The sequence below is a fragment of the Eupeodes corollae genome, chromosome 3, assembly GCF_945859685.1.
Source record: "Eupeodes corollae chromosome 3, idEupCoro1.1, whole genome shotgun sequence".
NCBI lineage: Eukaryota > Metazoa > Arthropoda > Insecta > Diptera > Syrphidae > Eupeodes > Eupeodes corollae.
In genome coordinates, this window is record NC_079149.1 from 125582359 (window position 1) to 125601295 (window position 18937).

At 32.4% G+C, this 18937-nt stretch overlaps 1 protein-coding gene across 1 annotated transcript; it reads right to left on the reverse strand.

Moving 5' to 3' along the window:
- Positions 1-8: 8 nt before the first annotated feature.
- On the reverse strand, positions 9-18758 carry LOC129952839 (uncharacterized). The gene is made up of 3 exons (XM_056065694.1): positions 18404-18758; positions 17710-17781; positions 9-444 (listed from the first exon to the last, which is right to left on the reverse strand). The coding sequence occupies exons 1-3, from the start codon at positions 18620-18622 to the stop codon at positions 13-15; spliced, it is 723 nt and encodes a 240-aa protein (XP_055921669.1). The 5' UTR covers positions 18623-18758; the 3' UTR covers positions 9-12.
- Positions 18759-18937: the final 179 nt, after the last annotated feature.

An 18937-nucleotide genomic window follows, 5' to 3' on the forward strand; every position in this document is an offset into this window, starting at 1 on the left:
ACGCTCTAGCCTCTAGCTACGTTGCCTCTGTCGACCAAAGTAGTTTTCGCGTTTAACAAATCGCAGCACCGACTTGTGACCGATACCGAAGTCACTTAACAACTGACGGCCGTCTGTGTCTGGCAGGGTTTGAGAGTTCGACTTCGATTTTGATGGGTCTTGCTCTTTGTTGTATGTTATTGCCTCACCCAGGCAATAAGCTCTCCAAAGAAAACGCCACGATGGATTACTACGTTGATGGGGTCTTCCTGAGCGTGGTGCTGGTGCTGCTATTAAAGCACCGTCACTAATTCGCCGTGGAGGTGTGTCGGAAGAGCTTTTTTTAGTGTCTGCTACTCTTTCGAGATCGCTTGTTGAAGTTGTTTTTCTACGTTGTTGGAGTAAATTTGCTGTGCGTTCGATTGCTCTCTTCAAATTTGCTATGGTCGGATCTTTCTGGGGTAGCTATAAAAACAAACAAGAAGAAATAAGTATAGTTTTAGACAAGATCTTAAAGTTCACTAGGTATAAGATTGGATTAGGTGGATAGGTTAAAAAATAAATAAATGCCTCTACCTCAAGGTGTCCATGAACTTGAAACTGAAAGCTGGAAGTCTTGTTTTTTTTTAACTTTTGACCGCCAAACATGAATTTTTATTTTATTAAAAAAATAACTTTTAATATTCAGTTATCTGTTATTTGATGAATATTTAATTGAAAAGACTCAATGGGTGTTTGATTTTATCAATCAATGACGAGTTTGATCAATTAGTAATATTTATATGTGAATATTTTAAATGCATTTGGAAAATCCGTTGGTTCCAGCAAGATAATGACTAGACTTGAATTAAAAATAATTAAAGAGAAAAGTCAGCTAGTAAAAGAAAGGTGTTGAGTACGATGACTGAAAGGCCGGTTATAAATTCCTTAGAATTTGAAATTTCATATAAAAATTGAAATTATAAAGTAATGTATAGAAAAACGTATTAAATTGTAATTTTAGCAGCTTGATGGGGCTTTAAATTGTTATAAACTAAAATTTGTGGTTTTTATATGGTACCTGATATTAAATTGCTCACTTAATCGTTTTTCATGTAGAAAATCAACTCAAGATGTTTAATAATACAAATTTTGTTTATACTCGTGTTCAAAGTAAGAAAATGTCTGTCTCAGCTTAAAATCTTATTTTTAAGATAATTAATTACCTACATTTTTGATTATGTAATTTTAAAGTTATGATAATTTAGAAACGAAAATTGTTATGTACTCGTATATGTCGTGATTTTCTTTGGCTTATAGTCACTGAAATTAAGATTTCTTTTGATTGTAGACAAGAAATTGCTCATAAAAACAAAAACTAAAGCCTAATTAAATACCAAAAGCTTAAATATTTGTTACTAACAGTGGAAGACTTTGTTTTAAAATATAAACTAAATCACTTGTTCATTTAAAACGGTATCATTGTTGAAAAATTAAAAATAAGCTTAGAAAAAGTTCTGGTTTAAATAAAGTACTTTTTTTTAGTAAAACTTAACGAAGTTTTTAAATCTCGAAACACAGTTTTTAATGACGAAAATCAATGGTAGCCTTGATGTGCCAGTTATCAATAGAAAAAGGCGAAATTGTTTGAAAGTAATTGTTGTTTTTGTAACGCATCCGTCGTCTAAAAAACGTTATCAAGTCAACTTTCTGACAAAAATATAAAGATAATCTTAAACATTTTAAATTATTAAAAATTAGCATCATGTCATAACTTTTGAGAATTTCCAAAGCATTACACATTCGCGCAGTACGAAAGAAGAACAAATATCTTTACTTGACAGTACGACCGAAGCTTGAGGCACGAGTATACTAGTGGAATTATTTAAGGTGAAAAATGCAAGTGGCTGTTTGACTAGAGCATAACATGCTAAACTAACGGTTAAACAAGAGTGAGACAAGAGGAATTATCACGGTTTTGACGTAAACGAATCAAATATGTTATCATTTTAAGGGCTTTTGTTTTATTACTTTCCCAAAGCCCTAAGTCGGTAACAGGAGTTATTCTCAAGCTTTGGACCTATATATTTTCTATAGTTTCAATTTTCGCCAATGAATAGAGGCATTGATTTTTCGCTGCCTTACATTCTAAACGATTTGCATTTCTTAATTAACACAATAAGATCAAGATCTGAACTTAATGAATTTATCATACTTTGCTTTTTAAGATCTAAAACCAACTCAGGGTATTGAATCAAAGAAAAAAACGAATATGAAAAGATGAGTTCAAAGTTTTAGAAAACAGAATATGAATGAAAGAGATGAAAGAGAGAAAGAGGATAGGAGACATGACAGAGCTCTGGGGCACACCAACGATCATTTCTAGAGTGTCACCTTCGAAGCCATCTAACACGACTTTTATTTAAAGAAAAGAAAGGTAAATTCTTATCTAATGAAAAAGGGGTTTCATCTAAACCCTTTCCTTCCCGTGCCACCTAAAGCTTTTTCACGAGTACTGCCTCTTGCCAAGAATTGACAAATCATGCAAAGGTAATTCTTATTATGAAAAGTGATTTTTTTTTTTTAAATGTCCGTTCGGATTTGGCATAAATACTGCAGGTACCCTCAATCCCTAAATTGATTAGCACACGGGAATAGTTGTGGATAATTAGTCGCTAGGTGTAGTTTTTTATGGACTGTTGCGCCATCTAATGTTTTTAATTTTTTAATTCTTATTTTAAGAAAAAATAATAATAAAGTTAATAATAAAATATATTATTCGGTATTCTGAATCTCTACTGTATTACCTACCACGTCGAAATTTTAAATGAAATACTCAAAATTTATTACAAAAATGTTGATGATAAAAATAATGTACATATGTACATACATGAATAATTGGAGCACTACCCATTATTTAGTTTCATTCATTTATGCAAGATGGTCATTAAAAAAAAGGAAATAAAACTTTCAGGTTTTTAAGCCTTTTTTTCGTTAAAAATAGACAAGTGAGTAAAATAACAACAAAAATGATAACCTCATAATACTTATGACAGACTGAAAAGACAAACATTTTATACTTCTTATAAACATATTCGTACATTTTATTTGTGTACAGAAAAGAAAAGTATTATTTTCAATCCATAAAGCTTTTGGAATGGAGTTTCACATTGAATACAAATATCACAATCAGAATGGCAATAAATGTAACTGATCAACGTTTGAACTCTATTTAATTGATTCGAATGTAAATTGATCATAATTAGGTTCACATCGTTGTACAATCAGTGTTGCCGTAGTAATATTTTCTATTCATTTGAAAATTATTGATGAATATTTTTATTTCGTGACACGATATTTTAAACTTCAGAACCATAATTTTATCGATGTTATAAAAGAATTTATTTGAAAGAAGTTGATTTTTAGCAAATATTGGATGATTTTGCGTTAACCAAATAAAACTAATTTTGAAAGCTTAATTAAATTATATGGATCTAATTTTATGTATCTTCCGTTCCAAGGGAAAAATCTCTAAGTTTAAAATATGTGATATTAAAAAAAAAGTTTCAAAAATATGTATGAAGTTACACCCTTTCAAAAAACATTGGGATATGAGCTCAAATTAATTTAAATTTTTTAGCAATTAACTATAGTTTAAAATTAAGAACAATCTGTAATTTTAATAATTTTCCACATATTTTAAGAAAATTCATTTGCAATGTAGCCGAAATTGTTGCTTATGCACAATACTGTATTTTCGGCCACTTGTAGCGAATTTAAAAAAAGTTGTTGGTAGTTTTATGTTAAGTTTACTTATGCAACTAAATAATTTCTTTATTTAATAAATGCCTTTTTTTAAAAGAATATTTGCTTGCTCTTTCATTTTTGTTTGGTTGACAAATTTTTTTTATATAAGAAACTTAGCAAAATATATCATGATATGTATCTTAAAAGCTCAACCCAAAGAAAATATATGTGGATACAAATAATTTCTGTTTTAAATCTTAATTAATAATCTCATTGGGTCATATTCAAAGTCATATTTTAAGCACGGTGGATTTGGCTAAAGTGGTAAGTGATGGTCATATTTTTCATATAGTCAAATTGATTATCACCGAGGTTTCTGTCTGTGGAAGATGATTCAACTGAATTAAACCATTTACGATTAAAATTGTTAAAATTAATGTTTACTGTGGTAAGAATTTAAAGTGGTTCCTTCCATACATCTCAATAAAAGTCGAAAGCTTTGTCGGGCACAAGAATGTTTCGTTTTTTAACGAAAAAAAAGTAACTGAGAAAATATTGCAGTCGTTTGAGTAAGTGTCTGGTAGCTTTATTCACATTGCGACAATGGGCAGGTTCAGACGACATAAGGGACTTGAAAGTTAGGCAAGTTTCTAGTATCTGATTGGTCAGCTGTTAAAAAATAACCTTCCAATTATGGCAACTTAAATGGAAAGTTGATTGGAAAGTTCCTCAAGAATTTACAAAGCCTTCTTCCTTAACTTCTAGGAATGCACATCAGTTAAACCTTGAGCTCAATTTCGGACGTACTGTCAAGTATAGAGATTCTTTTTTTATCCGCACATAGAGAATGTGGAATGCTTTACCCAGCTCCGTTTTTCCCTATCATTTTGTAATTTAAAATGTGCATCGGTATCTCCCCTTTAATCCTTCCCTATTTTCCTAACGCTCGCACTGTGTTTAAACTTCAAACATGTTAAGGGTATTAATAACCCCTTGAGTGCCCGTTTATTAAAAAAAAAAATTATTACTCTATGATTTATATTTTTTGTGCACAACTTAATTAAATCCTTTCTAAGGGATTCTTTTAAACTTGGAAAAGAAATAAGTAATATTTCTTTACAATACAAAATAGGAATCGTAATGGACTTATAGCTTGCCTGAGGAGTGTTTTGGAGACAATACTAATTTTGGTAGTTTTTGTACTATGAACTTAAAGTAGAGGTTTGTGAAGTTAAGTTTTGAATTTAAAATTTATGACACTTGAAAAAGTAACTAGCTACCTTGGTAAAAATTTGCTTTCAAAGAATGGAGATGACTACAAATGAAGTCCCTTATGTTTTCTGAATTTGCCCAATAATTTCATATTTGTTGGAAAACGACATTTTTGTTTTGACAGATTCTAAACTGTCAATTTGACTAGTGCCTTGCATAGATTAAATTCGTCTATTTTAACTGACATTTATCAAAAAACTCCTTAGCCGATTTCACACTTGAGTGTAATTGAATATGCAATTTCGAAAAGGGCACATCTTTGAAAATTTAAAATGTTAAGGAATTGAAAAAATTGACATTTTTCATACTATTTTTTGTATGTACAGGCGATGACGTTTATAGTAGAATTAATACCAGAGATGTGCTGTTTTCGATCATAATGGGTGTAGACAAGGATTTACGTCACATTGGTATAAAAAAAAACGAATTTGACAAAATATCCGACATGTGCCCTTTTCGAAATTGCATATTCAATTGAACTTAAGTCTAAATTTACTTATACTACTTTGGTGAATACTCCGTGTGAAAATCTAATCGCTTTTAAGACTTGGAAGCTCTCATATGTAGAGCGAAGAAGCAAATAAATATCTGCCTTCATATAAGTTTTTCTTAACTTCTTCTACTTATTCGTTTCCTTTAAAGTATATGAATTATAATGTACATAAGTATATTTTTATTACAACGTTTTTCGTAATAAAACAAACAACGAATTAGGTAACCAACTCATGGTTATGATTATTCAAATACTTACTTTAAATGTTTCATTTTTATAAACAAAAAATTAATAGTAAAATTAATTGCTTTTTCTGTTTTATCATCTTTTTTCAAAGTTCACGAAGGTTAATTAACAGATAATAATAATTACAAAAACGTGTCACTTACAAGCATTTGTAAAGACACAAATAACATTTTATTAGAATAACTTTTTCAAGCTAAGGAAATGTAATTTACACAGGAAAAATACGATTAAAAGAACTTTTAAGTATTTTTAAAGTTCTCTTGAAAAAATTGAGACATACAATAAAATGAGTCGCGTTTTTTAAAGTTCATGGTTTCAAGAGAAGGATTTTGTAAACTTTGTCTGTTTTGTTAATCGTAAGCTAATGTATCAAATATATCTCTTAAGCCTAGTACGCTGCTGATGCGAAACGAAATTTTTCGGTGGTCTCCAAGTGTAGAGCGAAATTAAAACGAAAACCACAACGGAAAAATATTTGTGTAGAGTTCTGTCAGCTGTGGAAAACAAAAAACAAAAACACCGAAAGTCACGAGTAAAGCCTAGTACATACTTGTGAACCATCTCGTGAACCCATACAAATTTCAGTTTTTGGCTCACCCGTGAACTTGCTTGTGAAGCTGAGTGGAGAACAAAGTGGAGAGTTTTCGTTCACCGGCAATTCACGTGCAAAATGTACGGGAACTGTTGGTGAACCTTTGACATTTGGTTTCCAATGTTCACAACGTGTACTCACAAGTGTGTACCAGTGAGCAATGTCAAAAGTTCACTTTCTCCACTGGCGAACGTTCACTTCACGAGGAAGTATGTACTAGGCTTAAACAATTTTCAATTTTGATTTGTAAACAATTTTTTCAAATAAATAAATTAAACGTCAAAATTTCGAAAGCAATTAATATACCGGGCAATTAAATTGAGAACGAAAAGAGTGGAGAATTGTACTAAAAAATCTAGTACAGCTATCCACTAAAATGACACATTTCGTTGTTCAGCAGCGTACTGAAAAACGAAAAGCACATCGAAATTTTTCGTTTATGATTTTGTCATGTCATTTTTGTATGGGAAATTTCGTTTCGCATCAGCAGCGTACTAGGCTTTATTAGAAAGAATAACACTCAAATATTTAAATTCAAAATAAATGTAATTAAAAAGACTTTTTGAAGCTATGTTAATTTAAGAATAAAATTTGTAATGAATTTGAAAGTCCTTCATGCGCATATTTTAATATTATAATAATGTTAAAAGCGGGAAAAATTTTAAATCGATTTTTGGATTCGGAATCATAACCTTGAAAGCAATAAATTCATTGCTTTTGAAAACTTTGTAAAAACCCTAATGAGAATTTGCGAAAACTAAGTCAGATAATAAAATGATTTAAACTGTATCTAGAAGATTAAGAAACAATTTTTTTAAAGGGGAGTCATTCCGTAATTTTCAAAACGATAAACGTCAAACGATTATCATTAACAATATCGTCAGTACAATTCTTCACGTAACTTTGTCACTATCGTCTCGTCTATCGTTTTCAGTTAACCAAGTATAAGTTTTACCAAACGTAACAACTATTTTGTGGTGTTTATTGTTATTGTTACTGTTACCGTTTTTATTTTTTGCAGCCGACGATGCAACTATAATTTATTTAAGTCTGATATTATTAAAATTATAAAGGAAGAGATAGAGGGTCTGATTTATCTCTTATTTGTTACCATAAAAGTATTCATTTTATTTTTTTTTCTTAGTTTTCATTTTCACTTTGTAACAAAACTCAATTACACTGAAACATTTTTATTTCAATTTGCTTGGTTAGTATTTGGAAATCAATGACAGACGATACCGATTTTGCTATCGTGCAAAAGCTATCGTTTTGGAGATATCGCCTTCAATATCAATGTTAGACCATATTTCAATAATCTTCTAATAACAAACTAAAATATTTTATTCATAATAACAGAAAATAAGTATTATCGATTTTTTACCGTTAGCTTTGTCTCAGTAAAAACCGTTTTTTAAATATATGGCTGTTCATAAAAAAGCAATGTATGACAAGTTACTAGAACTATTAAATAAGAAGTAAGAAAAACTGCAATAAGTTGTATGAAAGTATACAAATAATGTAAGCTTACAATTAGTACTTTGTTGCATAACTATAACGACCCTTGGATCCAAAAAGGACTAATTTGCTTTCATCGCTCCACAGAACATTCCTCCATTTCTCGTTTTCCCAATCTCTATGCGCTTTACCAAATTCCATTTTCTTTGCCACATGCCTTTTCGTCAAAAATGGCACCTTGCGTTGACTTCGGGCTGGTAACTTCGCTTAAAAAGACGTCTTCGTATTGTGACAGCGCTAACAAATGTCCATTTCTTATTTTTCTAGAGCCTATGGAAGGGTTCTGTTTTGCTAACTGAATAACTTTTCTGTCAGTTCGTTCAGTAGCCATCGGTTTTGGGCTCTCGCGTTTTCGGTTTATTTTGCCATTTCAAGGCGTTACTGACCATTTGTGCTGAGCCTAGGATATCTTGAATATTTTGGTAGGTTTTTCCTTCCAAACGCAGTTTTCGAATAAGTTTTCGAATTTCTTCGGTGCAGTGTCTTGACCATCCTATTTTTTATTTTTGAGCTAATATTTATCAATTTTTTATATGCTAATATGTTACAAATACTTAAATATTTATATAGTAAAATATTCACTTAACGAAAAATAAAATTAATTTTTAACCCTTTTTAATTTTAAAATCAAAAGCACTGCTATTTTTATGAACACTCTATATACAGAGAGTTTGAATTAATAGGTGTTCACCGGGAAAAGTAGGGTATAACTTCAAGCTAAAAGTCTCTAATATGAAAACGAAAGACCGTTAGATGCAAGTAACATGTAATTTTTTTTTGTAAGAATCTCCGTTATTTAAATAATTGACAATAATTAAATAACTTTTCTATGTTTTAAATTACAAATATGTAATTCCTCATTTTATGACGGTCTTCTTTTCAATAATTTGTATGTACTTCATTTAGTTTTTTTAACTTTTAAATCCGTGAAAGATATTTTTTTACTTATTTTACCTAAGAATGTGCATTACACGTACCATTTTTTTCAAATAGAAAGAAAATTCTACAAATTAACTCTCATTAAATTTACATATTGTGGTTATTTTCAATTTTTGAATAAATATGATAATGGAAAAATGTATATAGAATTAATTATTATTTTAATTTTATTCATACGTAATTTTTTTATTTTATTAATTTAAATTAAATTCGGTGGCGCAACAGTCCCTTTGAGAACTAGGGCCTAATGACTGACAACTCTCAACCATTCCTGGGTGCGAGTACTTTTGTCAGGGATAGAAGGGACCTACAGTTTTAAGCCGAATCCGGACGGTAAATTTGAGAAAGCACTTTTCATGATAAGAATTACTCTTGGAGAATTTGTCAATTCCTCGCAAGAGGCAGTACCCGTGAAAAAAAACTTTAGATTTCATAGACAGGGATCGGCCCCAAGACCTCTCGCATGACAGTCCAACGCACTGACCATGATGCCACGGGTACTAAATTTTTTTATTTTATCATGTTTAAAAATGTTTGATAGCTTAATGATATTTAAATTAAACGTTTAACTATGTTAATATTTTCTTTATTTATTAAATTGCTTTTTTGTTTATAAATGTGTTTGATTATTTTGTTTTAGCACAATAATTTAATTGGTTAATCGTTATTGTTAACTTTCGTCACTTAAATTTACATAATTCATCTTATTATTTAAAAACACTTAAAATAGTTTTAGTTATTTGGTCTGCATCGATAATGGAACAAAATTTCAATACTTAACTATTTTTCGATTGTTCTTTATCATTGTCTTTTAAGTTGGAATTTTTTAACGAATCTAAAACACTCCCTAAAGAATTGTTTAAAGCATGTTTCTAAGTATCCCGATTCTAAATTGTTTGAGTGTTAATATGGAGGAAACAATTGAATACGTTTTTTGTATACTTCTATCAGATTCTAAACTTTTTCATGTCAACTATTTGAATTCATAATTAAATTCCAGTGTCAAATTTTTCAAATCACTTTTTTATTTCTTATAAAAAAAAATAAATACAACACTTCTTTTCTTCCTTATATTATAAATCCCTTATTTAGAATTTAGTCAAACAGAAAACAAAACATAAATATTCTGATCTTGACACTTGGTATCAAAAATAAATAAGCAATCAACCCTACAAACATTCTTCATTCATAGAATTGTCTTTTTAACTCTAAAAAGAACTTCGTCAGCAGCAACAATAACAAACATCTATCCTGATAGAACTATTGTGATGTATATATTTGTATAAGTATTTTATATAAAATGCGCAACAAATTAATGCACAAGGGCAAATTTTATTATAACTGATTTATTGGTTAGTTTTATTTATACATATTATATATGTTTGTACATAACTAGTTGGAAATATTTTTTAATTATTATTTGAAAAAAGAGAGAACAAACAAAAATCAAATCTTATCACATCTCTTATGATTATAATGATTTGCCAGAGTTATTTAAAAATGCGACCCTTTGCACCATAGATTAATTTAAGCTTGATAATTATCTACAATAGTTTTATGAAGTCGTTAGTGGTGATTTTTCTGAGGAAAAATTCATCATTAAGTTTGACATTAAACATTTAAGGAACATAGAAAATAAATCACTTTCTAGGCTTTAATAAATGAAATGCTAACTTATAGGTTAAGAGGTGGGGGATTTGAGTCCGTTAAGTATGATTCCAAAATCGCGTCAGTTTTTTTGGAATATTACACATACAGTGGTCGGCATAACTATTTTGAAAGATGTACATCTCTCGCTCTTGTGATAATAATTTATAACGGTTAAAGTTTGAAGAGAGCAAATCGATAACAAGTTAATAAGCATGTTACAATAGATCACGTGATGGTCAAACTCAGTCATTTCGATGGTGTTCTGCTGCAAGGCTGCTCTTTTTGTATTTAAAGTGCTATTTTCTGAGTGTCAAAACTATTTTGACGGATGTTCTTCTGTATGCTTGGTAAGTTAAAAGAATTTTTTTTACAAATTTGAAGCATATATCAAAAGTTGAATTCACTAAGGCTCCGCTTTGTGCAAAAATTAAGATTAGAGCATCTACTGTCGAAAGATTTATTTCCGGCGTGTCTTTTAAACAAATATGCAGAGAACTAAATTTATTAAGACAAACCGTACACTACCAAATAAACAAATATAAAAGAACGATGTTCAAATGGTAGACACAAGCGTCCACAGGTTTTTCTCAAAACCCACCTCTGTCTATCAACTCCAACACTCACCTTCCCGCGGTGAACATCGGGTGCCTAGTACCTCAACTGGAGATTGGGTTCCAACCCCAGTAGAAAATTGTTGGGGGCAGCAAATGAGAGAGGAGGGGGAGAGGTGTTTAAACTAAGGCACCCCCCTTATCCAGACGGCAGCGGAGGAATTCCCGAGATGGAATCAACGGTGGCGTCTACAGTTCCAGTAATGTTGAACTACTTAGTGAACACTTCTTCGACTTATTCGGAGTCCAGGTCTATAAGGAGCGGTTTTATCCGGCTCCCTATTCTTGGAGTTATACTTAGGATCTAGCCCTCCAGGTTGGGGGTTGTGCCGTCGGGGTGACTTCCTGGCCACGTAAAAGCTTCATAGTTGCGAAGCCCCAACAAGCCTCGGATACGGACGAATTTAATGTTGACAACCAACGTAAACGAATTAAGGTCGACGAACTTCGGATATGCACGTGGAATGTTAGGTCCCTTAACAGACCACGTGCGGCTGAAGAATTAGCGGGGGCTCTAGACCGCTATAAAGCAGACATCACCACCATCCAGGAAATACGATGGGATAGGCCGGGAAAAAGAGGATGAAAAACTGCGATATTTACTATGGTGACTGCTACCACGAAAACCAACAGCGCTTATTTGGATGCGGCTTCGTCATTGGAGCCAGACTTAGGCAAGAAGTTTTGGGCTATAGGTGCATCAATGAGCACCTCATGACCATATGCATCAAGGCTAAATTCGGCAACATTACCCTGATATGCACGCACGCCCACACAGAAGAGAAAGACGACAACACCAGATATGTTTTCGAGCTCTTAGACAAAACATATGAGCAGTGTAATAGCTACGATATTAAAATAGTCCTGGGCGATTTTAATGCCACAAAGGACAAGGTGATGCGCTGCCATGTGATTTTTTTAACATCGTGCTTGAAAGAAGAGCTCACACGTCAACACCAGAGGCTCAAAAATCTGTTCAATTACTATAGCAAATGCTGATGACATTGACATAATCGGAAGAACTCAGCGGGATGTCAATGGGGTTTTGTGAGTATTGAGGCAGAGGCGGCAAAAATGGGTTTAACGGTTAATGAGGGCAAAACAAAGTATATACTGTCGTCAAGAAATAACATACAACACCGTCGTCTGGTCAAAACGTCACCATCGACAGACGTAACTTTAAGGGTAGTCAAGGACTTCGTCTACCTAGGCTCCGCTGTAAACGCAGAAAACAACACCAGCGCTGAGATCAAACCCAGAATAACTCTTGCTAATCGCTGTTTCTTTGGGCTAAGAAAGCAATTGAGTCGTAAAGTCCTCTCTCGAGGGACCAAAGTGACGAAGCATGGACTATGACAAAAGCGGATGAAAGTACCTTGGGTCGGTTCGAGAGAAAAGTTCTTCGTGTGATCTACGGTCCCGTATGCATCGAAGGGGAGTGAAGGAGAAGATGGAACGACGAGTTGTACGAGCTGTACACTTGTACAGCGACGTAGACTTAGCCAGAAGGGTAAAAGTCCTACGACTAAGATGGCTGGGTCACGTAGAGCGCATAAAAACCAATGATCCTGTCCGGAAAGTCTTCGAATCCACACCCACAGGAAAGCGCAGTAGAGGAAGACTGCGGATCAGGTGGCGCGCACAAGTTGAAAGTGACCTCAACTTGGAGCGCGAAACTGAAGACATCTAGCTAGGGACCGAGCTAGATGGAGAAGTTTGTTGGGTGAGGCCCTAGTTCATACAAGACTGTAGCCCACTTTAAGTAAGTAAGTAAGTAATTGGTGTCTAAAAGGTACGCAAGCGACTCGGCTAGGCATATTCTCAAATGACCTTTGCAGGAGCTGTATGGATGAAGAAGACTAGGAAACGATTCTCCACCTTCTCTACACGTGTTCTACTCTAGCTCAAAAACGAAGTCCTTCCTAAATTCTTCTATAATAGTTTAAACGATCTAAGAAACATTAGCACTACTAGTATTTTAATTTTAGTATGAAACTTCAATTATTAGATTCATTGAGATCAGACGAAGGTCTCGAAATTCTTGTGTTATTACAATGGGCCAACTTCTGGCCTTAGTTTGTCCTACTACATCCCGTACAGCCTATCCAATCAAACTTAAAGAAACCTTAAAAAGTATTTCTTAGTTTGTGGGAAAGAAATAAAATATTTGTATAACACAATTTTAGTCGAAACAGCATCTAAATTATTTTACAAATCTGCTAAAAAGAAAAAATCCAACCACATTTACTTCTATATTGATTGAGAATTGTTATAACAAGTTGAATCAATTTTCAATGAAATTCCTTATAAACTTGCCTTTGTTTATGTTTGTTCAGCTTGAACAAAAAAAAAGTAAGTTTAAGGTTGTTTTGCAATGCATTGCTTATAGGTATACAAGTTTTTTCTTTTTTTTTTATTTGAAGGTAAAATTAGTTCAAGTGTTTTGTTAATTTTTTCATGTAAATTAAATGAACTTTATTAGCAATTGTTTTTGTCGAACATAAAATAAGCACAGTTGGTTGCATATCAAACGGATTCAGAATTAAATAATAAACAGATTGAAACAAATATTGGCTAAAAGTTCGTGTGTTTTAAAAATAATAGAATTATTTATATAAATACATGTTTCAAAACCTGATAAAATTGAAATATTTTGTAAACACAAATGCTTTGAAATGAACACAACATCAAAATATTAAATTACTTTTTTGCACATTTTAATTGGAATGTTGTGCAATTTTTGATTTTAATATCCATCAATATTTTTTGTTTAAAGTAAACGCACGCTTATTGTTTGAGTCATTGAAAAGTAAATTTGGGGTCATTGGCCGAAATAGCCGAATTGTTTGCCTTGAACTTGTATTTATTTTAGTATTAAAAAATCCAACTTTTTTCCTAGAAGATTTGTTTAGGTTTTAAAACTATGAAATTCATTTGATTGCGGTAAGATATTGCACATCATTCACAGTTGAGGAGGGCAACTATTTCTTCTGGTAACTTTGCATTGCTGCCGAGCAAATTTTTGCGTATTTCACATAAAATTGAACACTTTTCTATGAAATGGATTACATCCTCCCTTTCTCTTAAATTACGAAGGCTGCAGAAGATAAGCAGAACCTTCCGATGTGGTATATAATTAAGGCTTACCATTTCACCTCTCATTTGGAAAATTGCCGATCTGAGCTCCTGTTTGTTCTCGTTTCGGAAGTAGTTACGTTCGCATAAATTGTGATTTAGATGGTTGTACGTAGATCTATGCACCGAGGGTATAGCTTCATTAATAGCTTCGGCTCAGTTTTTCATCTAAATTTGCAATAAGATTCCGGAGGTCGTCATCGCAGTAATTACCATTTTTCATCAACTATTTGAAAATCTGTTCTACAGTACACAGCATGGTCTTCTAGCTTCTTATACCACAGATTTTTGTTCTCTATTGTTTTCAATACCAGAGTTTTTGGTAGTCTTTTATTTGGCATATTAAAAACTTTGTTGAAATATTCAATATGTCATTTAATAGTTTTGATGAAGAGCGGTTGTAACCCTGTCTCAATTGAGATCATATAGTTTGGGGTGTTTTTCGGTTGACGAAAGCATCTTTTAATGAAGAACCTCCGAAATTTTTTCGACCGGTTCAAACGTCGCCCCTCCCCATACCTGTGCTGCATACATCATAATAGATTCGGCCACTGCAACAAAGACCATATATTTAACACTATGTAATATTGATTGGTTTGAGAAGCATTTCTTCCACGTGGCAGATATTGCACTTTAAGATTTAATCAGATTTTCTTTAAGATGTGTTTCCATATTAAGATTGCTGGTTATAGTAAATCCTAGATATTTTTAGGCTTTAACAATCTCGATTGGTTCTCTGTCATAGTGCTATTTCTCAATCTTGGCTGTTCTACCACAACCATTCCGGAATATCATCACCATGCATTTGCTCAAATTAACTTTCACGATTCCATAACCGGCAATACACATTAAGTCGGTTAATCATCAACTGTAGGGTTTCGGGCGAGTTAACAAACAATATGACGTCATCTTCAAAAAGCTAGCCTTTGATGAATGTTTTCGATATTTCAGTTCTACCAGGAAGAAAATCAATCAGCTCCCTTATGAACAAGGCTAAAGAAACTGGGCTTAAACTCAACCTTGCTTGACTCCCATCTTCGATTCGAAACACTCCGACTTTTCGGCAACATTCCATACCGCTGCCTTATTTTCATCATATATGCTTTCTAGTGCCTACATAAATTTGTCTGACTTCCCATAATTATAAAGCTTGAAGAATAGTGATCGGCTTTCAAGGGTATCAAAAGCTGCTTTGAAATCGACAAAAAAAACGTAGAGCTTCTTTTTTTTGTTCAATAGAGGTTGCCGCTATGCTTTTCAGTACAAAAATATTGTCGATAGTCGAGTAGCTACTTCTAAAACCTGCCTGAAATTCTCCAAACAACTTTTTATCATGAATCCAACGGTTCAATCGGTTATTAAATAATGTTGCGAATATCTTGTAGGTGGCGTTGAGAAAGGATATCCCACGGTAGTTGGATATTTAATCAATGTTGCCTTTCTTGTGTAAGGGAAAAATTAAGGAGTTTTTTAACTGTTCTGGAATACTTCCAGTATCCAAAATTTTATTGAAAGCCGATGTTAAATTTAAAGAAAGCCTTTCTTTTCCATATTTAAGGAATTCCAGTGGTATACCATCAGCTCCTGAAGCTTTTTGGTGCTTTAATTTCACTAATACGGTTTTAATCTTGAGTTATGACACTATCCAAAATATCATTCGAAGAAGGTTAAGCGTATTGGATAGGAAGCGTAAGACTCTCTAGGTTCAAAAGTAACGTGAAGTGATTATGCAATAAATCGATATTTAGTTTCAAACTGATTTTTGGTTTTTCTCCATTTAATTGGTTAATCGCCATCTAGAATTCCTTGGAATCCCTGCAGTTTGTAAGTTTAAGAGCATCGGTTTCACAAAACTTTATTTTTTTTCCTTGCATATTTTTTTGAGTTCGGCATTTGCTACATTTTTTTGAAGGAATGGCAGCTGAATTTCCTAAAAGCTTTTAACCATCTGAATGATTTTTTGCGTGCTTTTTCGCAATCTACGTCGAACCATTTTTCTTTACTTTTAAGAATTTTTCCTTGGTATTTTCTCGATTTCGGGCATGAAAGTTTTATAATTTTTGCAATGTCGCCTCTTGAAAGGTCGCCGTTTGGAAGATTACGTTCAAGGTTGCATCGATACTTGTGCGCTCTGTCTTCTTTCCAATTTAATTTTGGTGGCAGCTTTAAAGCCGTTATATTGTCTTGCTCTATTAAGTTAGTTCGGAATTCAACTACTAATGGGAAGTGATCAAATTATAGAAATCCAATTTCCCTTTATTAGACAGTAGTCAAGCACTGAACAACCCTGCTGGCCTACGAAGGTATACTCTCCAAACTTATCAGACTCAGAAACGCCATTTAATATTCGAAACCCAAAAGCATCACAAACATTTAACAATTTAGTTCCTCGTGTATTGACAGTAGTGTCTTTCTAATATTTTTCCCCCCAATCTGTATTCTTTCCCATCATAAATTCTTGTTAAAAATGTCCAAGGAAAATAAAACACTATCGAGTGAAATTCAAGACTTTAATTAGAAGTATTGACAAAAGTAAATCGTAAGAATGGATTGTTACAACTGTGTTTTAAATGACATGAGTATAGTAGAACATTGTGAATGTATTAGACTGAAGTTTATATGTATTTCAAGTATTAAAAAAGGAGAGACTTTTGTAAATGATATGTGTACATAGAAATTTCGCCAGTTAATTTTCAACAATTCCTATCCTCGCGTTAAGGTCCCCGATTATCATAACTTTTCATCTCTTTGAAAATATTGAGTACAATGAAATCTACTTTAAATATTTAAACTGAACATTCAACAAATTATTATAGATTATAAAATCATTCAAGAATTTTATTAAAAATTAAAGACTCAAGCATTTTTCGGGTTACAAATATTTTGTTCAGTTTTTTAATTAATTGTAAAAATTATTAGTAGAATTTTTGTCAGATCCTTAAAATGTTGTTCTTACGATTTAAAATTCCTTCCAAGAATCATACAACTTTTAGGGACCTTGAAACGCCGAGAAATGTCTGAATTTTTAATTTAAGAAATCGGAATGGAAGTTCAAATAAATTCAAAACCTTAAATAAAACAAACAAACACAAATTTACATACTTACCTTTAAAATCAAAAGCTCTTATGTGCTTAATCAACGTACAACCATAAGTAAATAAATCTTATCATGAAAATAAACAATTTATAATCATAACGTACTAATTTATTCGATAATCTTTATTCTTAATGCTTTGATAATGACCAAATAAAATAAACAAACCCATTTAAGGCTAATCTACTGGTTTTTCATGTTATGAAACTTTAATATTTTGTTCTTGAAGGGTTTTTGTTGCGCAACTTTATATTTTTGAGTAAATAAAGAATAATCTGCTAAAGGTTTGATTAATCTAACTTAATCAGTATACACATATAGGAAGTCTTAAGAATTGCCTGCAAGGTACCATAACCATAACACAAAACTTGTTAAGTTGATTTTATGTTCGTTTTTCTTTTGAATTCAAATAAACACTCATGACTTGTTATAAGAACATAAAAATGAAATAACTTACCACAACTTTCAGTGCACAAAGGCCATCCCGTTTTACGTAAATGGTAGTGGCTTGTCCTCTTGCCAGGGCAATCTAATCCAAACAACAGAAAAGAAAAAGGTACAATTTAATCAACTTGTCTTTCGAACCAGTTCAAAAACAACAATAGGTAGGTATAATTTTTTAAATGATGCAAGACTCATAGAGAACAAGCAAACTTTTATGGAAGGTACTTGTTTTAGCTGCCTCCTCGGCCTCTTTCAACCACAAAATAATTATCACTACCAAGTCTTAAAAAAAAAACCTGAAGAGTGTGACGCGACACATGCGGAGTGGAGTCATAGACACACAGTAATTTCACACCAAATAGCTTATTATTTTTCAATAAGTTTACTGACCTAAAGACACGGATTTTTTTAATATAATTTTTGTTTGTTTGATTTTCTATCGATTGAGGAGAGGAAATATTATTGAGTTACCTACTTATAAGTTCAAATTATTGAATGACAAAAAAAAAAAAAACAATAATTATGAATCGTCAAAGAAAAAACACAAACTATCGGAAGTCGATGTTAAATAAAGAAGCGAAGTCGAGGAAGCCAGACATTTTTGTTGTTGTTGTTGTTGTCTTATTGGTAAGTATCAAATGACAAGACTTTCCACTGACCACTGGGGAACATCTCTACGTATGTAATCTATTCTTATCTTGATTTACCTCTGACTGAAGCTCTTCAAGTGTACAATCTGGTGGCAAAGCAGAAAAATGTTCGTCTGATGTAATGGTCTTTTGAAGGACAGCATCGGTAGCTCGACAATGGGCAATGTGTTCGTCCATAGAAGGATAGTTGGTTCTGGTTCTGGTCGATGATGACTTCTTCTTGATCACTTTCGGATGATTATCGCATGAAGAACCGGCTTTTGGACGGGAGCTCATTTTTATTTATTTCTTGATATCAACACAATTTTATAGCGTGGTTGATTCGTAGGACGAATTAGTTTTGTTACTATTTTTCTTTAATTACAATTTTATTATTTATAACTCAATGTTTTTAATTATTTATTTATTTTTACTTTTACTGAGAAACAAACTCAAACAAATTTTTGAAGTGGATGCTAGACTGACAGATTTGGACGTGACAGCTGTTTGAATAGATTCCACAATCCAATTTCAATCCACTGAAATAAAAAGAAAATTACAGTGATGCCAATAAAAACCTTTAAACAGACAAATCCACAGAGACTCGTTTGT

Coding starts and splice junctions, on each gene's coding strand:
- LOC129952839 (XM_056065694.1), bottom strand. CDS start 18,622: ATGAGCTCCCGTCCAAAAGCCGGTTCTTCATGCGATAATCATCCGAAA. Junction 17,782..18,403: donor TTGAAGAGCTTCAGTCAGAG/GTAAATCAAGAT, acceptor TGTTTGGATTAG/ATTGCCCTGGCAAGAGGACA. Junction 445..17,709: donor TTTGTGCACTGAAAGTTGTG/GTAAGTTATTTC, acceptor TTGTTTTTATAG/CTACCCCAGAAAGATCCGAC.